Source organism: Rhinatrema bivittatum, chromosome 3 (assembly GCF_901001135.1).
Source record: "Rhinatrema bivittatum chromosome 3, aRhiBiv1.1, whole genome shotgun sequence".
In the NCBI taxonomy this organism is placed as follows: domain Eukaryota; kingdom Metazoa; phylum Chordata; class Amphibia; order Gymnophiona; family Rhinatrematidae; genus Rhinatrema; species Rhinatrema bivittatum.
Genome location: NC_042617.1, coordinates 423,620,977 through 423,645,618, shown reverse-complemented (window position 1 = coordinate 423,645,618; position 24,642 = coordinate 423,620,977). Strand labels below are relative to the sequence as shown.

General features: G+C 40.2%; 1 protein-coding gene across 1 annotated transcript in view; it reads right to left on the bottom strand.

Annotated features, from left to right (window-relative positions):
• CSMD1 (CUB and Sushi multiple domains 1) overlaps nt 1-24,642 on the bottom strand; it is a 4,035,193-nt gene that overhangs the window by 709,258 nt on the left and 3,301,293 nt on the right. The window contains 1 exon segment of the mRNA XM_029596871.1: nt 10,564-10,773. Coding sequence (XP_029452731.1) covers nt 10,564-10,773 — 210 coding nt within the window.

Sequence of the window (24,642 nt, the reverse complement as noted above, 5' to 3'; positions counted from 1 at the left end):
TATCAAGAATTATCCCATCATTTAAAGATGGGAGTTATGGTAAATACATTTAAAACTAATAAGAGAACATTTTTTTACTCAAAGCATAATTAAGCTCTGGAATTTGTTGCCAGAGGATATGGTGAAAGGTATTAGTATAGCTGTGTTTAAAAAAGGTTTAGACAAGTTCCTGGAAGAAAAGTCCAAAAGCCATTATTAAGGTAGAGTTGAAGAAATCCACTGCTTATCCCTGTGATAAGTAGCTTAAAATCTATCTATTCCTTGGGATCCTGCCATGTACTTGTGACCAGGATTGGCCACTGTTGGAAACAGGATACTGGGCTTGATGGACCCTTGGTCTGACCCAGCACAGCAAGACTTATATTCTTATTACCAATTAAAGTCTTGAGTGATCTGTTTATGGCAAAGATCTGGTGATATGCAACCTATACATGCCTAATACTTACAATTATTCTTTTTTTTTTTTTTACAAATCTTCTAGAACAGATCATGAGGAAAGGAATTCTTTCTATAGTAATGAGTGGAGACTTCAACTGTGTGCCAAACAGGGACATATATAGATCAGTTAAAATAATCCCATTGTGACAGACCTTAATAAGGAGATTCCCTTTTTATTTGAAAATCATAGCCTATTAGATGTTGAGCATGTGCTTCATTCCTCAGAAAGGGAGTACACCCTATATTTACCTAAGGCCCACTGTACTCAATTCTACTGCAATTACATTTTGATATCCAAGACTTTGTTCCAAATGATTTGTGGTACAGACATAGGCCCATTCATCATGTCTGATCATATGCCAGGCTGGATGGACATATCTTTTGGAAACAGGAAGAGACCTCTAAGTCATGGAGATTCTTATGTTATCTACACTCAGATAAACATTCAAGAAGATGTTTATAGATAAGAGGTCAGAATAAGCATAGTTTAATGCAGAACACTGGTGAAAACTGTTTTTAAGAGGTGAGATAATAACATAAACAATAACTGTAAACACTCGGAACTGTAATTACAAAGATATTGCTATTCTCTTCCTCTTGTCCATGTCTACCCTCACCTTCTGCTCTTGCCTCTATTATTTATACAGTTTATCAACCCTTTTCTTTCTGCCATTACTCCTCAACGTCTAATGTAAATATTGCCTCCTTATATAATCAATTTTATACCTGGCTCCTTATATAAGCCTTTGTAACCAGTTATTATTCCATGTTCCTTGTAAATGTTTGCTGTTCCATGTTCCTTGTAAAAGCCTCACCTTGTTACCTGGTGTCGTTCTCTTAGTTCTGTATAAACCGATACGATGTGCAAAGGTTATCGGTATATAAAAACCACTAAATAAATAAATAAAAAAATAAAAAAAAACATATGCTAGCAGGAAGAGAAGACAGGCTAACAGAAAAATTTGGCATGGGAGAAAATATTGAGAAAGGAGAAATAACAGTGAGCAAGCAGTTCTATGAAAGAAAATATAGAATTAATATCTAGCTGAACAAACAGCCTTAAATGTACTACTCCACCAGCAAGTCAAAACTCATTGATATATTTAAACATAAATTTACTCTACTGATATGGCATTAAGTCTAGCAGGTTGCTGGCTAAGATAATCAAAAGTAGAAAGTGACTCTGATTTGTAACAATAATTAAGACTAATGGTGTCAAACAGTTCAACTAAAGAGTTTAAGGAGGTCTTTTAAAGGAATTACCAATCATTATATTCACAAAATTAACAAATTTAGAGCTGATGCTTCTTTTAAGGATCTTAGTGGCCCACAGATATATCCAAAAGAACTAGCTAGAAGTAGTATCCCAAATATATTAGAAGAGATCACAGCATTGATTAATTAAAAGACTAAAAAAAAAAATTAAGTCACTGGGTCAAGATATGTTCAAAGTAGTGTTTTTCAAGAAATTTATTAAGTGGCTTTGCCCTTCAAAGATCTCTTAAATTATTAATTTAATAACAGCACAATCAAACCTTTCCTAATAAGGTATACATCTTAGTAATAACAAAAAAAGAATCCTACAATGATCCAATAACATATCACCCAAATTCACCATTATTTCAGGATATAAAGATATACTGAAAGATCAGTAGAATGAGAATTAAGAAAGTTGTTTTCTCACTGTTAGCAAAAGATCAGATGGGATTCATCAATTAATATGAAACAGTAAAGTGTGCAGTTGGGATGATGTGAAAGTTAAAAATATAAAAGGATTGAGCCCTTTCTGAAGGGTTTAAAGGTTCTGGGGTAACCGGGGGTAGTTTAGGCTGTCACACCAGGCGAGGTTGGAGGACCTATCTGTTAACTGGGTGAACTGGGAAATAAACTTGTAAACTGGGAAAGGCATGGGCGCATACCCCTTTTAATTTCCCCTGATTTATATGGAAGTGAGAATTGTGCCCCCATTTAAAATTTGATGCATGCATGCACAGGCAGTCTGTTTTCTAATATTTGCACAAATATATGTGCAAGCTATAAAATAGTCATGGCCCTGGAAGTGAGCTGACGCACACATGCACTTGTGTACCCATGCATTGTTTTGAAAGCTACTACCTTAAGATTTAAGTGAATTTTCAGCTAAAAACTTATGGAACTAAGGCCTAGATTTTCTAAAATTGCAGGGATTTGTGAATCGCGTGGTAATGGGGGGCAAAGCAGGGGGTGGGCCTGCGAAAGCCAGCAGCGATCGCACCACCGCAGTGTTATCGCTGCCGGCTTTTGCACCCAATAGCGCCATCATGAAAGGTGGTGCTATTGGGCGCGCCACTGGTAGCAATAAGGGGTCTTACCTTATTGCCGCCAGCAAAGTTTCCGCAGCGTACACCCCGCCACCGCCCCGACTCCTCCTCTTCTGGTGCCGACGCCGCCCCGACTCCGCCCTGATCTAGCTATTGCGTGCGATAGGGTTAGAAAATAACCCCCTAAGTTGGGCTGAAAATTCAAATGTAGGCACCTAGTGAACTGCTGAGCATTTTTTGCAAATTGCAGTTGTTCAGTTATTAAACTGGGGCCGAGGCAGGCAGACTGTAGGTGCCCATCTTATGCTGGTGGCTTGTATACTTTTCTGGTCTTCAAATTCTGTTTAAAAACATTTATATTGATAGAAAGCAAGAGTGTTGTTATATACTGTATATGTAAGAGACACATGCAATGTTGTAAGATGACAAATATGTTATATAAATTAAATAATAATCAATACTTGTGAAAATTGATGGATAATAATTTTGAGTTTATATGCATTTTTTGTTTCAGCAGTTTTATTCTAATATTATTGGTTTAATATTAAATTGTTTAATACTAATTACTTATGTTGTATGTTTAAAATAATTATGTTGTGGAGATTATTTTTTGAAGAATGAGTTTTCAACTACTGTTATATGTAAATAATTTTGGGGATTTTTTAAATATTTATAAATATATTTTTGCTAAGGTTAAAATGTTCAATATTAGCATGTTAATGCTTTCTTTATTGTTTTTGCTCCATATGTTAAGAGTAGGAGGTACTTTAAAATATGTTTCCTTTTGAACTGAATCCTGAACAGGGATTAGACCCTTCACTGACAGCTGTCAGTGAAAAGACTAATTATTACTCGAATACTAATTGCTGGTAGCTATTATTACTCGAATACTAATTGCTGGCAGCTGTCAAAGTTATCAGCACTTAGTAATCAACAAAGCAGGAGCATGTAACTGCTTCTCCTCTTCCAATTTCTGCTGTTAGGACCATTTTGGGAGTTTGGGAGTTGGAGTGTGGATTCTGCACCATATTTTTTGAAAGGTAGGATTTGGGGAAGGATCAGTGACACACATGATGGCAGGGATGCTCAAACAGATCCTTGGGGCCCCCTCAGCAGATCAGGCTTTCAGTATATAGAAACATAGAAACATAGAAATGATGGCAGAAGAAGACCAAAAGGCCCATCCAGTCTGCCCAGCCAGTCTGCCCAGCAAGTTTCACACTTTTTTTTTCTCATACTTATCTGTTACTCTTGGCTCTTAGTAACCTTTTGGTTCTATTTCCCTTCTACCCCCACCATTAATATTATTATTAATATAATAGTCGTTCTACAATTCCTCCCCTTTCATATCCAAGTTATTTTTCCATGTTTTTTGTAACTTTCTCACATCCAAAATATTGTTATAATATTTGTTAAGTTTCATACTATATTTGTTCTTGTATTGGGAAATGTTCTTTACTTTGTTACTCTCTGCCTTTACTCACATTGTTAATTGTAAACCGGGTTGATGTGATTCCTATCATGAAACTCGGTATAATAAAAATAATAAATAAATAAATAATAAAAAATTAATAGAGAGCAGTATTGGAATTGCATCTAAGTGAAATATCTAGCTTAATTAGTTAGGGGTAGTAACTGCCGCAATAAGCAAGCTACACCCATGCTTATTTGTTTTCCCAGACTATGTAATTCAGTCCTTGTTGGTTATTGTCTGTATATAGATTCACTTTTCTTCATTCCCCCTGCTGTTAAAGCAGAGAGTTATGCTGGATATGCATTGAAAGTGAAGTATCAGACTTTCTCCCCTGCCGTTGAAGCAGAGAACTATGCTGGATATACATGAAGTATCAGTCTTTCTCCCCTGCCATTGAAGCAGAGAGCTATGCTGGATATACATGAAGTATCAGTCTTTCTTCTCTGCCGTTGAAGCAGAGAGCTATGCTGGATATGCGTGAAGAATCAGTCTTTCTCCCCTGCCATTGAAGTAGAGAGCTATGCTGGATATGCGTGAAGTATCAGTCTTTCTCCCCTGCCGTTGAAGCAGAGAGCTATGCTGGATATGCATTGAAAGTGAAGTATCAGGCTTATTTGGTTTGGTGTAGTAACTGCCGTAACAAGCAAGCTACTCCCCACTTTTTTGTGAATGCAAATCCTTTTTTCCACATTTCCTCTTGCCGTTGAAGCTTAGATGTCGGAGTCTTAGAGCAATGTTGGACTTGCATTAACCGTGTGTATGTTTATTGAATAAGGGTATTATCTCCAGGTAGTAGCCGTCATTCCCGCAAATATGCATATGATTTATTTTATGCACTATCTCCTGTGTATACAAATTATTTTTATGCATATTCATTAGGGATATCCTGAAAACCCAACTAGCTGGTAGGGCTTGAGCACCCTTGAACTATGGGACAGTTTGAAATTGTATTTGGAACAGAAGACAATTTTGCATATATTGGGTGGGGGGCAGTGGTTTCTGCTTGCCATGCAGCAATTTTATATTTGGAAATCTAGAAGGTGAATTTTAAAAGTGCTAGGCATGCCAAATCCAGAAGATATGCATGTGTCTCAGGTTGGCATGCACCATGCAGATATTATAAATCCCCGAGTATGCACGTATGTCCCCTACCGCGTAACTTTACTTCTGGTATGGATGGTGTGTAAGTTTTAAAATAAAAAAATCAGGGCTAGTCAGACAGGTTTGAAAGGTTCAGGTCAATAAGGTAATGGAGAGAAAGGTTAATTATGGGAGTTAGGAAATTGGGAGCCTTTACTTGGGTGAATTGTGAAAGGACTGGGGAAACTGGTAATGGTGTTGGCATCCATATCTAATAAAATCCCCCCTTACACTTTACAGCTGGCATTCGCATGCACAAGCACACGTCCATACAAAATTGCATGCATATGTGCGTGCATACAGCCAATTTTATATCAAAAGTGCATATAGACGCATATGTTACGAAATATACTGTCATACACTCATACATGTCCGCCCGCACGGTTGTTTAAAGTGACTGTCATATTGGTGAGTGGGTGAGGGTATTGGACGCAGCTCGGCCACTAGGATTTTTTATTTAATCAATCTTACTTTAGGCCTGCAATTTTTATGATTGTAGTTTGCTAGATAATGATCTGACTAGTGCAGATGTTCAGCTTTAGCCAGATAATCTTAAACCATACCCCTGAAATGCTCCCACACTGCCTCTTTTTTAATCTGGCTAAATATTAATCAAGTAATGACTTATCTGTTTAATTTTTAACTGCTGAACACAGTGGAAAATTCAACCCTGATAGCCCCTGTCACATGATAGGGGCAAATGGCAGCCAGCACCATTTTAACTAATGGCAGCTACTGGCACAGGAGTAGGAAATCGCTCATGGGCCCCCTCCACTAGACTACTAGGGTGGTATTGGTGAGTCCTGGGTGGGTTGGGATGGTGGGCTAAGTTTTTCAGCTGGTGGAGGGGTTCAATATTTTAGTAAAAGGGAAGAGTTGGGGTGGGTTCAGGTTTTTTTTTTCAAATAAAAATAATATAAAAATAACACAAAATGTCATGCTTTTCCTATCATTTTTTAAAATTTGAAATGAAATAATAGGAAATCTCATCTGTATTTCCTATTTCATTTTAAATGACTGCCCACCCCTAGTGTTTATACTGTTTTGAAAATATTTCCATGCATACTTGGAATCAACAGTATGCCAACACCTCCACCAATTCACTCAGTCCTTCTCCAGTTTATCTAGACCCTCTAAGACTTAACCCTGAACCCCCAGCAGTTTATGCAGATCTCCCACCTAAAGCCTGTAGACAACGGACATGTCTGTTTTCATTGTGTGAGCCAATTAGCACATATCAAATGTAGAAATAAGTTTTGTAATGCATATGGGTATAATACTTACAAAATAGCAACTATTGCGCGTACTTTTGAACCCCACCCCGGAAAGCCCCTATTGTGTTTGACTTCAGTTATCATGTAAAACAAAAAATGCACATGTACTCTTGTCAATTATAAAATAGCAAACATCTACATACTTGCTATTTACAAGCATATATGCTATTTTTATACACAGGATTCATTTGAAAATTCATTCCATAGAGGACAATATTACCTTCAGAGGTACGCAGAGAAATATTAAGGTGTTTAGGAAAAATGTTAAGGCCTACTATTTTACTGAAGCTTTTGTCCAATGTTTTGATTATGTGTATTTTATTATGTGCGTTTTACTATTTTTTATTGTATTTCATGTTTTTATGAATGTACTATTGTTACCTGCCTGTTACCTGCGGGATATAAGTGATGTGTAAATAAATTAATAAATAATCATGATAAACACATACTATTCCCAGTGACTTCTAGTGTTACTCTGACAGCAACATTGACATTGTAAGTTGCTAGCATTGCTGTCATAATAATGGTCTGACAGCAACACTGGAAGAAGCCAGGAGTGAAAATGAGCATAATGCAATCCTGTCAGCGGAAAGGGGTTGACAGAATTTGCACATGTTGCTATTACACCATCACAAATACTCAACGTTTTCCACAAATGATGTTCTCTGCTTTAAGGATGATCCTCGGATGCAAGCTGTTAGTTATGGAAACTTGGCCAAGCAGAGAGTTGTGAAAAAATCTGCACTTTTCTTTCAAAAAGTAAATTTGCTACATCATTGGAGAAGATGCTAAGTATTTTTTAAGATAATATTTTTTGAATTGATTGGAATGTACATGGCAGACCAACACAAAAATGAAAAGAAGAAATGAAATAATAGACAATAGACACTTTGGGATGTTTTTGGATAAGCTGCAATTATATTGGTTGCAGCCTCCCCACCCCACCCCACAAATAAAACAAGTAATGTTTAGTAAAGTGATATTTCTCTATATAGCTCCCATTCATCTCTCTTTTTATGCAATTTAATTGATAACTTACAAGATTGTTGGTGTTTCCCATTAATTTTGTTTCCAGATGTATATTAACCAGGCAAGCATCTGCCAGGTTCCCAAAAGTAAAGTTATAATTTTTATGACAAATTCAAGATCTCTCTATATAAAACAAAGTTATAATGCAAGAAGTCTGATTTTTTAATAGCCTAATATTGCAGTGAAGGCAATCTTAATGCTGAAAATGTAATCATATCATTTTTCTCTGACAGCAGTCTTACTGTAAATGTCATAACATAAAATTATAGGTAGTTAAATCTATTTTGCTAGTAATTCTTTTTTAATAATTCATTTGGTAGATAGAATATACAAAACCATTTAGACTCCCCTTTTTCGGAGTTATATGTCATTCCTGACACAGTATTGGTATTACAAATATGTTTAATTTTTGTCCGACTCAACCACTTCCTCAATTATGAATCAAAGTGAACTGGTATGCTGTCTTTGTCAGAACCCCTTGGAATTATCAACCTAGCTAAAGAATGAATTTAGTATGAAAACCTAAAGAGTAGTCTCAGGAAAGGAAAGTTTTAAGAATGGTTATACTGATAATGAAAAGGTACAAAATCTTTATTCCAACAAGTACTAAATGGAAACGTAATATAGTATATTGAACCAATAAAGTAGGAATAAGTCCTAAAGAACACTGAAAAAAATGCAAGAAACAGTTGATATTCTCAGCAATCTAAGGCCTAGATTTACCAACGTCTCAGGGCTCCCTGAATCGCGCGCTAACAGGGGGTGAAACGGGGGCAGTCCTGCGATAGTCGGCAGCGATTGCACCTCCGCGGTGCGACTGCTGCCGGCATCGCTCCAAATAACTACACCATAAAAGGTGTAGTTATTTGGCGCGAAACTGACAGCGATAAAGGTGCTTACCTTTCGCTGACAGCGCAGTCTTCGCGGCATCAGCCCCGGTGCCACCCCGACTCCTCTTCCGGGGCTGATGCCGGCCAGACTCCGCCCCCATCTTGTATCACATGTGATAAGGGAATTTTCGCATGCGAAACGTCCCTTATCGCGTGCGATCCGCTTGGTAAATGACCCTCTAAGAGGGTCATTCATCAGATTGTGTTATGGTGATATTGCAGGCTTTAGGGCCCTAACACCCTCAACAATGCTATAAAGCATGTGATAACACATAGTGAGATGCATATGCAAATCTTAAAAATGTAGTCAAAAGGGAGGAGTTTATGAAAATGAGGAGTGCTTAACATTGCATGCGATAGAATAACATACAGTATAACGCTGGAAATAACTACACCTTTTTCCCTGGCATTATGCCCAGACTAGTCTTTTTCTCTGCAGAGACTATCTTGAAAGCTGAAGGTGGATTATGTTTCAGTGAAATAATTTTCATTGCTTGAGCAAAACTCTTTTAAGTGCATAAGAAAGTTGAAAAAACCCCCCAAAAATAAATTAATATAATCTTGGACCAATGATTATATATGACCCGTTCATATAGGTATGGAAGCAAAAACTATACCTCCATACACACAGGTGTTATGAGGGTCCTCCATTCTTCTGTATGTTGATGAAGTTGTGGTGAATATTAAGAAGCAATATTAAGGACTCTGAATGCTATTTTTGTGTGTAAACTGTTTAGAGACCTTTGTAGGACTGATTTGTGGCTAACTTTTTTTTAATCATAGCCAAGTTTGATGTATATTGTTTTATTAGTTTTGTTCTAGTCTAATTTATTTTGTGTTTGTTTTTCTATTGATTATGTATGCTGCTTTGATTGTGAACCCTGTGTATATTTGTTTTGCATGCAATATATTCAATTCAATAAGTAATAACAATAATACTATTGCCTTTCATTTTCTGCAAATAATCTAATTTTGTTCAGAATTGTTCAAAATGTCTTCTGTTCTTTACTCATGATAAAAACTATAAAAATATAGTACATTACATTTAAAAGACCACTTGTTTAGATAGTTTCAAATTCTCCAGAAAAAAATGTGGTCTTTTTAATATAATGTACTATATATTTTATACTTTTTCTCATGGGTAAAAAATCTATTCCAAAGTTATCAATGCTTACTATTTAAGGGAAAAATTAGAAAGAGTTCATCTAATGATATAAATGAGGCTGGAAGTTGTAAGCAAGAGATATTTCATTTGTATGATTTCTAAGAGCATTCCCAGCCAGAAACAGTGGGAAGAGCTATGTTATTTGTAGTGATGTGAGCATTTCCCATGGTTCGGGCCTTTAAAATTCAGGGAAATCCAAATTTTGGTTTAGTGCGCACTAACTCCTGTTAGTGCGCACTAAACCTGAAACAAATTTTCCCCAACATTTTGGGAAAAATTCCTTCAGATTTCGGACTCCCCGATCCAGGATGAATGCATATCCCTAGTTATTTGCTACTTTTCGCTGTGATTTGGATAAGCAGATTATACTAAGGCTATTTTTTTCAGTCTAGGGTGGATTCCTTTATGGGTAATAAATTGGCTGTCTTTCTGGATCAGATCTGAGAGATACAACTTAAAAGAAAGATGTTTCTTGCTAAAAGGCAGAACATTTTGGATCTTGAGGCTTCATTTCTTCTGAAATGTCCTTGTAAATGCCTTGTGAAATTGAATGGAAATCAATATGTGTTTTTTCATCTTGCCCAATTAGAAAATTTTCTGAAAAATAGGACTCCTCTGTAGATGTTCTACTCAGATAAAAAAGAGTGGGCATTTAATTTATTTTTATTTTTCTCTTTTGTGGGCTTAATAATGGCAACTTGTGGAAATGTTTTTCTCTTGTATATGATTTCTTTCACTTTATATGTTCATTATTTTGCTATGCTTTTCAGTATATCAAGCTTGTCTTCATTTATATTTTGAAAATCAATAAAGAAAAAAAATAAAAATAAAATTAAGGATCATTTAAACTTACCTTGGTAGAAAAGCTTGAATCCTTGCCTGTTTTCAGAGTGATCACTATAGAAGTGAATGAGTGATTCATGAATTGTACTTAGCAAAGATGACGGCAGTTCATTTCCACTAAATTTACCAATTTGGGAACTGGTGTGGTAAGGTCCATTTTGAATCTCAAGAAAATCATGATTAGCCTCAGTAGAAAAGTTCTGGAATTGAATGTGTGCACCTGAATGAGAAAAATAATCATGGTTAGATATCAATAAACAGCAAGTTAGAGTCAAAGCTTTTAGGAAATGAAATATTTTCCTTCTATAAGTAGATGATAAAAAAAGTTTACAAAGAAAATATAAACCATTTTAAGAGATTGAAGGGACACCATAATATAAATCAGCATAAAAGTACATTTAATAAAACAATATTACTGTAGTCCTCCCAGAGTCAAAAATATAGACTATAGTTATCACAGATGTTCTCTCATACTGTGAGTATTTTATTACACAGTGCATACTTGATACAACCAAATAACTGAAATGTTTTACATCTTTTATTATTATTCTGCCCTTTCCATAAAAACAGTCATAATAAACAGAATGTCAGAAACTACCTCACACTGAATGTGATCTGGATGTTTCACGCAGCTTGTAACATCATAATTAAAGATATGACTGTATAAAATTCAAATTTTCCAATTACAAAATTTGAATATTTAAAAAACAAATCTGGTCAGAGAAAAAAACATATCTATACCTTACAAATATCTATTCCACAGATGTTTCACATACTAATTATTAGGCATGTGCATTAGTTTAAAATGAAATAGAAAAATAAAACAAATAGGGGCCAACTTGTTTCTTTTGTGGGGCCCTGCAACAAATCAAGGGGGCCTCTTGAATTAAATGAATTCTATTCATTTTGTTCATTTGAAATTTGATGATTTTTATAAGCCTATATATTCAATGAATTCAAAGAAATCATAGGGAGAGCAACAGGTGTGCAGTTAGAAATTGATACAAAGTTTAGAGAGGCAGTCAGGAGACCTGGATTGGATGGATGTATTGTCAAGTAGGTAACAGGGATGACGTATCGCAGTGAAGCAATTTGCCAGTTGCACCTATCGCAGTGCACCAGATACAGTGACACTGATCTTGAATACTTAACATTTCACAGTTTTGCTGTGCATGAATTCTGAAGACATTGTCTGAAAGCATCTGCTATTTGAACTCTCTCTGAGAACAAGGTTTACTTTTCCCAATCAACTTTTTTGCTGCTTTCCATTTTACAGTCTGTCACTGTGCCAATCAGTCAAACAAAAGAGGAATGCAGTGAGGTAGCACTGCGTTTGAAGTTATGTGTTTGAGATCAGACTTGTATTGCTTGCTGTTCTTTTTCTTATTAGTATTTTTTGTTTTTGTTTTGTGGTGACTGGATGCAGATTGTTGAATTGCTAATAGCATTGGTAATGATTTTGTCTCTGTCTTGGCAGTATGCATTCGGTATTCTGGGCAGTGGGCACAAGGGGAGCACTGAGGGCAAGGTAGAGACTGAATCATACTAGGCTGTGTTGTGAAGTCTGTCACTGTTAGAGAACAAGTGCCAGCAGTGTGACACTCAGTGCAGCAATGTCTCTGTGTTGCCCATATATACACGTCAACGTAGCACTGACACAGTCAGTGGACATTACAATAACACTGAAAAATATTAAATAATTGTAATCCTCACATCCCAGTGACAGAATAAATCTTGTCATGGATAGGGAAAGGCAGATCAGCAAGAAAAAAAAGGTAGGATGCTATTGCCACTTTGGGTGCCAGTTTGTCACTTCAGATGCTATCAAGTAGGGATGTGAATCGTTTTTTGACGATTTAAAACAATCGTCAGATATATTTTAAATCATCAAAAATCATTAGAGCTGCGATACAATAACAATTCCCCCGATTTATCATCAAAAAATCGTAAATCGGGGGAGGGGAGAGGGCAGGAAAACTGGCATCCTAAAACCCACCCGACCCTTTAAAATAAATCCCCCACCCTCCCGAAACCCCCAAAATGTTTTAAATTACCTGGGGTCCAGTGGGGGGGGGGGGTCCCGGCGCGATCTCCCGCTCTCGGGCCACGGCTGCATTAAAAGAAATGGCGCTGGTGGCCCTTTGCCCTTACCATATGACAGGGCAAAGGTAGCGCCGGCGCCATTTTGGTTCCTGTCACCCAACGTCACGAGTGCAGGAGATCGCTCCCGGACCCCCGCTGGACCCCCAGGGACTTTTGGCCAGCTTGGGGGGGCCTCCTGACCCCCACAAGACTTGCCAAAATTCCAGCGGGGGTCCGGGAGCGACCTCCTGCACGCGGGCCGTATTGCCAATATTCAAAATGTCGCCATTTTGACTTTTGCCCTCACTATGTCGACATAGTGAGGGCAAAAGTAGCGCCGGCGCCATTTTGAATATTGGCAATTCGGCCTGCGTGCAGGAGGTCGCTCCCGGACCCCCGCTGGACTTTTGGCAAGTCTTGTGGGGGTCAGGAGGCCCCCCCAAGCTGGCCAAAAGTCCCTGGGGGTCCAGCGGGGGTCCGGGAGCGATCTCCTGCACTCGTGACGTCGGGTGACAGGAACCAAAATGGCGCCGGCGCTACCTTTGCCCTGTCATATGGTAAGGGCAAAGGGCCACTGGCGCCATTTCTTTTAATGCAGCCGTGGCCCGAGAGCAGGAGATCGCGCCGGGACCCCCCCACTGGACCCCAGGTAATTTAAAACATTTTGGGGGGCTTCGGGAGGGTGGGGGATTTATTTTAAAGGGTCGGGGTGGGTTTTAGGGTGCCGGTTTTCCCGCCCTCCCCCGATTTACGATGTTTTACGATTTAAAAAAAAAAACAAAAACCATGACGATCAGATTTCCCTCCCCCCCAGCCAAAATCGATCGTTAAGACGATCGATCACCCGATTCACATCCCTACTATCAAGGGTTCATGTCACTGAAGCTTGTGCCCTCTTTTGGAACCTTGAGATGTTCTTTATATATTTGCTTTCTTCTTGGTTTGTTATACTGGGGTGTTTTGTCCCCAGAAAAAAAATGTGAAAAAGCCACTGATTTCACTACCAGGGCACAGAGGCACCTATAATTTCTATAGTTCTTCCTTTCCTCCTAAAATCTCAGCCAGGTTGTCCTACCTCATTAAGAATGACTGATTATACTGGGTTGCTTTTTGGCCAAAAAGAGCCCTCATTCTGAAGGACAAAATAGAGTCATAAGTAAAAAAAAAAAAAATGCTCAAGACTATAAGCTGGATTTTAAAAACCCTGCGCGCACAGAATCGGGAAGATTCACGCGTGGCTGGGCCATGTGGATTTTTGGAGGCCGTCAGCCATGCACGTATCTCCCAGTACACACATTGGAAGGGCTAAACAAAAAAGAGGACGGGCTATGGGTGGGGTCCAGGTAGGCATGGGCGGGGCATGGGTGGGATGGGAGCGAGCTGGGACAGCACCATTAGACACAGTGTCGCTGAAGCATGAACCATGATTTACCAACCCATGCAATCTGCTGCTGCTCCAGAGAGCGAATAGGTAACAAAGCAATAAAATCTAGGGTAGTAAGTGGGGTTTTAGGGGTTGATGCTAGTTGGGGAAAAGGGAGGCAGGTTCAGTAAGGGATTTAGGAAGTTCCCTCCCAGTCCACTCCTTTACTGGAGTGGACTGGGAGGGAACAGGGAAAAGGGCCTATTATGTCGCTCTACGCATCTATTGAAATCTCCCCTACTTATGCGTGTGAGAGGGCCTTCACACATGTGCGTGCCAAAATAAAATCATTATATTGGTGCATCCATATAAAATCATTATAAAATCAGCATGTTAATGTGTGCACACCGGGAACTGCGCACACATGGACACCCTGGTGCAGATCTTAAAATCTACCTTTAAACATCTTGATGTTCTGAATGTGATAACAGTTAATGTGAGAGATTTTATGCAAAATGAGAAAATCAGGAGATGGAACAACCTGATGTTAGCTAAATAATATGGGAAATGGTTTATAAATATAGCAGCACTCACCACTTTCCAGGAAAACCACACCATAATCATTAGAGAAACCATTGCCATGTACTGAATGTGATATAATTTTCATTTGGAAACTCTATTCTACAAGAAAATCTAAATTCCAACCTGCATCTTGGAAGTCTATATGCCACTCAGACTTGATTCCATGCCCAGATCTTACAACTTAGATTTCTCTTTACCACACTATTTTGCTGTTGGACCCCAGACCTAATACCTTGCCATGGGGGGGGGGGGGGGGGAATGCTTTGCACCTCTCCTTATGCTTTGGAGTCTTCAAGCCACTTTTTTTTTTGCTGCTTGGCCCCTTTATCAGTGTCTGCCTTGCAGTTTTCTCTGACACCTTTTCTGTTTTGTTCACCCTTTATACTGCCTTAGGATACTAATGCCACATTAGGTGCCATTTGCCACTTGAGAAGCCATCAAGGGTTCATGACAGCAATGTGATCCTCTTTGGTTCCTGCTTCTGAAGCAGTGAAGGCAGAATTTTCACCAACTAAATCAGAGGAAAAATCTTTCCTGGGATTCTCTGAAGATGAAGATATTGAAGAGCTAGTAGCCAAAGAACAGTCAGAAAGTTTAGTCATTAGCATCTTGGCATCCAGTTTAGTGATAGTGGAGAACAATGTTACTGATGATGTTGAGATCAACCCCCAGGAACAGCAAGCAGTGCAGGTAGACTGCATGAGTGATGCCTCTAGTATTTTCCCTCAGGGTCAACCATCTACCTGAACAGCAGTGCTATCATCAGCCTCCAAGGATGTACTGAAGGGATTGTGCATGAAATCACTGATCTGAAATCCCTTAAAAGTGAGGGAGGACCCGTGATATGCTCAGTGTATTCACTGAAGGAAGGATATCAATCAAGGGAAGCAAGTAAGGCATCTTACAAACAGTGGAATGCAGCATAACCTGCAGAAGCCGCACCTGCTGGCACTGGCATTTGGGGAGGGTGGTTGTACTAGCCTGGGGAATCCTTTTGCATCTCCATGTAAAAGCCAGAGGAAAAATGGCTGAAAAGGAGAAGACTTTACCACAAGCTGATCCCATGACTACTTCTAGCAGTCATGACAGGTCAGCATTATCCATTCATACATCCAAAGCAGCAACCCACCATAGAGAAAATGGGGTGGTGATCCATAGCACTGTCCCAGAGAAGGAGGCTGGTAGCACCTAAAATAGTAATGAGGAGCATTTATTTATTTTTATTTAATTTATTTTACTATACCGATGCTCAAGACTAGGTCTTATCGTACCGGTTTACAATGTAACTGAGGGGAAACCAATTAACATCAAGGTAGAAAGTAAAGTTACATTAAACAGGGAGCGTAAAACCTGGGCAATGGAAGACAGTACAGAGTTTAAACTAAGAAACAATTAGAGAGAGATAAATATATAAATCAACAAAAAACTGTAGGATACATAAACATAGGTTTATCCTAGGCAGTTATTAGCATGGTATGTCCAGAGGGAGAAGGAAAGGGTGAGGTTGGGTGGGGGGGAACGTGAATCATAGAAATGATTGCCCTTCATGACCAGCTCCTCCATGTAGCAGATAATGTGAGCTTAAAGTGTCTACTGCTTATGCTAGCCCCCAGTTAAAATGCATTCCAGGACTACATTTAGTAGGAAGGTCTTCCCAATCCTGTATAACCAGTCCCATAGACACTTTCAGGCATGGCTGGCTAAGTCAACGGAAAGTATCATGCACTTCACCACTTACATCTGGATCAGCATGAATGGTATGCACACTTACTTCTCCCTTATAACCTACTGATGGAACCTGGCTGAGGCAGGGGCTGATAGCAGCTTTAGTAGGGTTGGAGATTCAGGTTCCATGTGGGATATGCTAAACACCCAGTTGATGCATAGCCCCCATACCTTGTTAAATATTCTATCAATCATAAGAAAGATGCTGGAAGGTTGGCAGCTAGACTGGAGAGGCAGGAGTCCTCATGCAGGTTGTTTTGTGACAGAATGTGGAGCAAATATGGCAAAGGTAACAGAAGATGAGGTTTTCAGATTATTCATTGCTTTGCACACTTGCTGCAACAGGCAGTGAGGGATGTCCTGGGGCTGGGGACCATTGACAATGAGAATCCATTCCTGAAGAACCTGATGGAGAGGTGCTGGAAAATAGCTGGGCATTTCCAAAAAGGCATGAACACAGGGCAGCTTCTCAGAAAAGCAGGAAGAATTGGGGATGCCTCACAAGCATCTGATTCAAGGTGTTGGCAACCCATGGAATTCTACCTATATGATGCTGAAGAGATTAGTAGGGCAGCAGACACCCTTTTATGAAACAGAAATAGATGTGCATTGCCATCTGAGGCATCATGAATGGGTAGTAATTAGGCAGCTGGGACAAATTCTGAAGCCACTTAAGGATGCCACGGGGGATCTGAGTTCCAGAAGTGCCATCCTGAGGAGTTCACCATTATATTAAATATTCTGAAGGAAAATCTAGATGGCTTCCATGAGCAACAGGGAATGGAAGTTGCATATTCTGGACTCCTTGCAGGAGCAGGTGCAAGAGAGACAAACATTTTCACACAAAACAATACATACATGCTTGCTACACTTTGTGATCCATGTGTCAAAGTGAACCTCACCCTCTAGTCCCAGCATCGTTCATTAATGAAGGTAGCTAGCATGTGAGAACAGGGGTGCCAGAGGCTGAAGGACAGTGGAGATATATCACAGGAAAGAGTGTTCAAATCAGACAGCACTGCAAACAGGAGCAGCACACCCTGTCAGCTAGCACTTCTTCCCGCAACTCAATATGACAAACCCATTTTGTCCAAAAAGAACCATCTCTCTTAACACAGGCCATAGCCAAAGCAGATGGCAAGAGAGAACCTTGGCCCACCCCAGCACACATTTCTATGACACGTTATCTTTCAGAGCCCATTAAAGATATGGACTGAGATATTGTACACACAAATCTGCAATCTAGTCATACCTAGCCAAGGTGGCTCAACGCTATCTTTTCTGACCACCAACTAGCATGCCCAGTGAAATTGTCTTCTCAATGCGAGGGGTCATCATGAGACATCATCGCTCAAGACTGGGGCCAGATATGATGGGAAAGCTAGTCTTTTTGAAAATTAATCTGCCTTTGATTAGTTTTCCAGAATTTTTATGTGAGTGGCAAGATGATTGAAAGTACCTTAAAGGCCTTGTTGCCTCTCTGCCTACCTGCCATGTCCCAGATGAACCACATGCATACCTGACATGCCCCTTATATATCACCTTAGGGGGTCTTCCTGCCACAAGCCAACCTGCCATGCCCATTATGTGCCACTATAGGGGTCTTGCTGCTACAGCACTGCCTGCTATGTCTTTTGTATACCAGCATATGAGTTTTGATGTCTCCTTGTTGTTTGCTGTTTTGATCTCAGCCTGTTTTGTCTTCAGAAAAAGAAAAAGAATACAAGTTTCATCTCCCACCCCATCTCTTTTATGGTTCTTCATTTGATTGTGCCCTCAACAATCTAAGACTAGGTCTCCCTCCTTGTTTGTTTTTTCATTATATTGGGGTGTTTTGCCCCCAGAAAAAACATGGATAATAGAAAAACAAATGCAAGTTTTTCCCCTACCTATATCATTTCTGATTCTCTACCTTACTTTTTAGTTGTACATCTCTGGGATCCCAGCTTAGTTCTCCCATCCTTCTTCTTTTTTGGTTATTCTGGAGTGTTTTGTTCTAAAAAAATACCTTCAGTCAGAAGGAAGAAATGCAGGCTCAAGAGAAAAGATATACAGGAGAGACCTTTAACATGTTCTGAATATGGTTATGATTTCAATAGGAAGAGAGAGCTAAAGCAACACCAGAAAATCAACAGAGAAGAGACTTTATTCAGCTACAGAATATTGGAAAAAGTTTTCTTAAAGCAAACCTCACAAATGACCAGGAACACCAAACTGAAGAAAGACATGCTCTGATTGTGACAAAAGCTTCAATCAGAAAGTGAATTTCACAAGAAACCCAAAATTCCACCCAGCAGCAAGATCAGTTTCAAATAGGGAATGTAATAAATATTTATGTCACAAAACTGATACCGATGATAGACCACTTTCTACGTAGGGATGTGAATCGTTTTTTGACGATTTAAAATATCGTCCGATATATTTTAAATCGTCAAAAATCGTTAGAGGCGATATACAATAGGAATTCCCCCGATTTATCATCAAAAATCATAAATCGGGGGAAGGGGGAGGGTGGGAAAACCGGCACACTAAAACAACCCTAAAACCCACCCCGACCTGTCATATGATAGGGCAAAGGTAGCGCCAGCGCCATTTTGGTTCCTGTCCCCCGACGTCACGAGCATAGGAGATCGCTCCCGGACCCCCGCTGGACCCCCAGGGACTTTTGGCCAGCTTGGGGGGGGGCCTCCTGACCCCCACAACACTTGCCAAAAGTCCAGCGGGGGTCCAGGAATGACCTCCTGCACTCGAATCGTGTTGCCATATTGCAAAATGGCGCCGGCCGTATGGCCATATTGCCGTATTGCAAAATGGCGCCGGCCGTATGGCTATTTTGCAATAAGGCAACATGATTTGAGTGCAGGAGGTCATTCCCGGACCCCCGCTGGACTTTTGGCAAGTCTTGTGGTGGTCAGGAGGCCCCACCCCAAGCTGGCCAAAAGTCCCTGGAGGTCCAGCGGGGGTCCGGGAGTGATCTCCTACGCTCGTGACGTCGGGGGTCAGGAACCAAAATGGCGCCGGCGCTACCTTTGCCCTGTCATATGACAGGGCAAAGGTAGCGCCGGCGCCATTTCTATTAACGCAACCGTGGCCAGAGAGTGGAAGATCACACCGGGACCCCCCCACTGGACCCAAGGTAATTTAAGACATTTTGGGGGGGTTCGGGCAGGTGGGGGATTTATTTTAAAGGGTCGGGGTGGGTTTTAGTGTGCCGGTTTTCCCGCCCTCCCCCGATTTATGATTTACACGATTTAAAAAAAAACAAAACCGCGACGATCCAATTCCCTCCCCCCCCAGCCAAAATCGATCGTTAAGACGATCGATCACACGATTCACATCTCTACTTTCTAGTACTAAGTATGACAAGTGGCAAGTGCTTCAACAAGAAGAGAGACATTTCCAATGCCACTCTGCCTTGCTGAATTACCCCTTATATTATATCTTGGAGTCTTTCTGTCACTCAGTTTTGCTGTCAAACCCAAACTTTACACCATGGGGATCTTTCTGCATCTTGCTACCATAGGGGCAGATTTTCAAAGGCTATGCGCGTAGCACACGTGCGTAACCCGAGAAAATCTGCCCCTGCACGTGCCAAGCCTATTTTGCATAGGCTCGGCAGCGTGCGCAAGCCCCGGGAAGCGCATTTGTACCGGGGCTTCGAAAAAGGGGCGGGAAGGGGGCGAGTCCGGGGGCGTGGTGGCGGTCCGGGGGCAGGCCTGGGGGTCAAGGGCAGTCCGGGGGTGGGTCTGTGGGCATGGAGGTGGTCCAGGGGTGGTCTGGGGGTGGTCCCAAGTCCTCAGGCACAGCGGCCTGTGCCGGGGATGGCGCGCCGGCATGCAAAGGTAGGGGGTATCTAGTTAGGGCTGGGGGGTGGGTTAAATACGGGAAGGTGGGGGGAGCAGTAGAAAAGTTCCCTCCGAGGCCGTTCCAATTTTGGAGCGACCTCAGAGAGAACGGAGGCAGCGCGCGCATGTTATAAAACTGGGCATAGATTTGTTTGTGCCGGGTTGAGCGAACAAATCTGCGCCCGCGCACAGGTTTTAAAATCTGCCCCATACTCTAGACTCTGCATCTTAAGGTGTTCATGCCACAGAGAGGGGTTAATTTGCATCTCACATGGTGTCTTGGTGTGCTGATGTCACTCTCTATTCTGTTTCGTCCTTTTATTGTTCTCTTGGGGTTTTTCATGCCATCATTTCTGCTTTGCTCCTCCTTCATGGTGCCTTAGAATATTAATGTCATTCTTTTTGCCACTTTGCTATTCATTCTGCCTTCATGGGTTCATGCCTTGTTGTTGGTGCCTGCTTTTGAAGCCTTGGAGCATTCTCTCCCCTCTTGCTACTGCCTTGGTCCTCTGATACTGCATGGCAGATCTCCTATCACTGCTGGTACCCCTTTGTCCCTTTCCATTGCCTTAGACTATTCATGACACTTTTGGTACCACGTTGGCATAGTCAGTGCATTGGCATTGCTTCACCCTTCTAATGATGTTTACCCACCAGTTTTATTAGAATTGATGAGAAAACTCAAATTTTGGATTTAAAAATAGGCTACAGTGCATCCCCTATAGATTTGAATGGTAAAAGAATGAAAGAATTAAATGAATTAATGATTTTTTTTTTCTGTTTAACTAATGAACTGAATAAAGGTGTTCTACGAAATGAATGAATTAACCAAAACAACATTTTTTTCTCTGTACACCCCTAATATTTATTGTTTTTTGTTACACTGTAAACTGTTTTAGATTATTTTTGGAAAAGGTGATATATACAATATATAAAATGTACAATATATATAAAATGTACAATATAAATAGGCATTTCCCAGAATGTGTTTAGAGTGAGATTGAAAAATAACATGTAGATTTTATTTTCAAATCATTTTGTTTTATTTTCTTTAGAAAATCTATCAACAGAAAAGGGCAGTACAAAATTCATGAGTACTTAGTACTTGTTCCATTTATGCAAAATCTGGATTAAACATACCTGCAAACTTTGTCCAGAAATGGACAGTTTTAAAATTACCCTTAAAATTAAGTGAGAAAAAGTCAGAAACTGAAGAAAATCAAATATAAACAGTCCTAATAGTTCTATTTTCTGCTTAATTTTGACAAAGAACGTCTTTCTAGATTTAACAGACTGCCACCTTCTGAATGTCAAGCTTAAAAAATACCTACAAACAGTTGAATGACAGTTTCAATAGCTATAACAGCAGAAATAAGGTTCACTAAGATAATGAAGTCTCCAAATTTGAATATAGCTTTATATTTTAAAATCTTGTAAAATTATAGAGCCTTTTTAATCCTATCCATGGTACAGCACTTAGGCACATAAGTGAACACCCACAGATTTATTCTAGTATTTTATAAACTGTGTGGTATAAGCTGCACAGTTTATAAAACACTATGCAATTCTACTCTAAAGGTACACACATAGGGGCAGATTTTAAAAGCCTTGCGCGCACCGTCCCCAGATTTTATAACATGCGCATGGCTGTGCACGCATGTTATAAAATTGGATGTAGATTTGTGCGCACAGGGTTGTGCGCACAAATCTACGCCCGTGCATACCTTTTAAAATCTGGCCCATATGTTTCAGTATACATGAATATTTCTAATGTAAGAAAACATACTTTTTCTACCAATTTTATAAACATATGTGTGTATATTCAAGGTGTATAAAATAATGTAACATGTACGTATAATAATCTTAATTTATACACGGAGGCAGGTATTTTATAACAAGGGATGGTAACTTTCAAACTGGCACGTGCGCACACATTTGCACGCATATGTCAGCCCATGCCCATCTTATAAAATAGCCTGGCCGTATGCACATGTGTGCCAATTTTTAAGTGGCATGTGCTCGCAAATCCCGCATCCATTGTGTAAATAGGGGGGATTTTAAAAGGGGCAAAAGGCAATGCTAGTCCCAGTTTTACCAGTTCATCCCCAGTTCTCCCAGTTAGAGATAGATCCTCCAGACACACCAAGTTTAAAAGCCTTAACTCTCCCCAGGGAAGCGGGCGCAGAGTGGTGGGGAGGAGGGTGTAAATGGCATTGGTCTTGTGGCCCTGATATACTTTTTGAAAATTAAAAATGGAGCTCTTTAGGGAAGTGGCAGCAAGTTCAGCCCTGGAAGACCTTTGGAGTTTGGGAGGCAGGGAGATGGGGGCAGGTTTGGGCCTGCCGACCCATGATTTGTATTTTTTTTCCAGAAATATTACTTAACCGGATATATTCTTTTGAATATATCCGGTAAACTGTTAAGTTATCCGGCCACACAAAGCCATAAAACTTTAGACATAACCAGCAAGATTCAAAAGAATATCCGACTAAGGTTAGCCATATAAGTTTAATTGAGGATAAGTCAGTGGGTCATGTATCCCACTGAATATTCAGGGCACATTATCTCTGACTACTCTTATCTGAATAACTTGTCCCCTAATCTGCCTACTGAATATAGGCCTTCTTAAATCTAAATATTTTCCCCAGTCCAGTTTAATGGAAAAACTTTAATGTTATAGGCAAAGACTTCCTAGAATGAGATATATATATTATTAATAAAATGCCATCAGAAAATAAAATAATCTTAAAAGATCTACGGCTTATCGTGATGCCAGAAACATTTTATTCAATTCTAGTTTCCTAATAAGAGGTTTCAAATTAAAAATGAACAAAAGCAGTGATAAAGGACATTCTTGTCTAGTATCCCTTTTCAAAACAAACATGTCTGTTAAACATCCATTAGGATTAATTTGGGTTTGAGTACATTAACGTAATGTTTTGAAATATTGATCCAGAAAAAACATTCTTAACACTACTTTCAAAAACCACTATGAAATTCTATCAAAGGTTCTCTCCACAGTAAAACCAATAAGTAAATGGACTTTTTGCATCAAACATGTTTATTGAGTTTTCATCAGAGAGACCAAACATAACACAAGTTAAATGAAGTTGCTCCAGCATTAATTAACTAGTACAGACCTTTAGATAAACGTGAAAAAGACTTAAAGTTAAAATGACATTACAGCTTATCCACGGTACCTTAAACAAGCTTCTTTGATGTTTTATCCCCCCACCCTCTCCCTCCCTGAGCATTCTACTGAGAAATTATGATGAAAGAGAAAGAAATGTGTACTGTAAATGCTTGTAAGCTGAAACTATAGATCTAAAATAAAGCCTTCTCATTTCCTTAGCACCTCGGGTTTAGTCTTTGGAGTAGAGCGCCCCTATCAGTCCTATTTATTAAAAAAAAAAAGACATTTTTCCCATCCAACCCCCCCCCTTGCATCCCTTAGAATAGGAATAAATCCCTTAGAATAGGAATAAATCCTCATCAGAAAGTATAGATCGTGTTTCAAAGGGGAGGGGAAAGCGAATCCATATAATCTCTCCAAATTTGGAAATGTATTTCCATTTTAGACTCGGTGGACATTTTCATAGTCATGGTCTCAAAGGTTAATAATTTAAATACCCTATTTTTTCCAAACAGATATATGTGGTGGATCTTCCCCTACCCATACCGATAAAATAGCTTTCTTAGCCAACACAGCAACTTTATCTATTATAGCTTTCTTTCCCAAGAAACAGAACTAGGAAGCTCCATATGACAACCAAATAGCCAAACTCTTGGGGAAAGTGGTAAAGTCCTATTAAATAGGGTATTTACAAATTAATATATCTGAGTCCAAAATTCAAGAACTGTAGGGCATTCCCAAAAGCTACGAATAAAATTTCCCATGTGTTACAGTTTTGGCTGCAGTGCAACCGCCTCACCACCAGGGGTCCCTCTAGTGCTGGCTTTCCGGACAGGCCCAGTCCATCTTATCTGTCCACTCTGTGCTCTGGGTGTGTCCTTATAACCCTGCCTGACAGTTGCCTCGGGGCTTCGGCATCGAGCTCACCTGGGCTCCCTGCTCTAGCCTTGCGCGGCCTTCGGGCCTTTCCTTGCCTTGCGCAGCCTTCGGGCCTTTCCTTGCCTTGCGCGGCCTTCGGGCCTCCTTCCTCGTTGTTCTCACCTGGCCTACGGGCCTTCTGACCTGCTTGCTCTGCTTACGGTGTGTGGCCTACAGGCCTTCTGTGTGTGTGTGGCCTACGGGCCTTCTGACCTGCTCTGCTTATGGTGTATGGCCTACGGGCCTTCTGTCTGTGTGTGTGGAGCCTACGGGCCTTCTGACCTGCCTTGCCCCGCTTATGGTGTGTGGCCTACGGGCCTTCTGTGTGTGTTTGGCCTACGGGCCTTCTGACCTGCCCTGCTCTGCTTATGGTGTGTGGCCTACGGGCCTTCTGTCTGTGTGTGTGGAGCCTACGGGCCTTCTGACCTGCCTTGCCCCGCT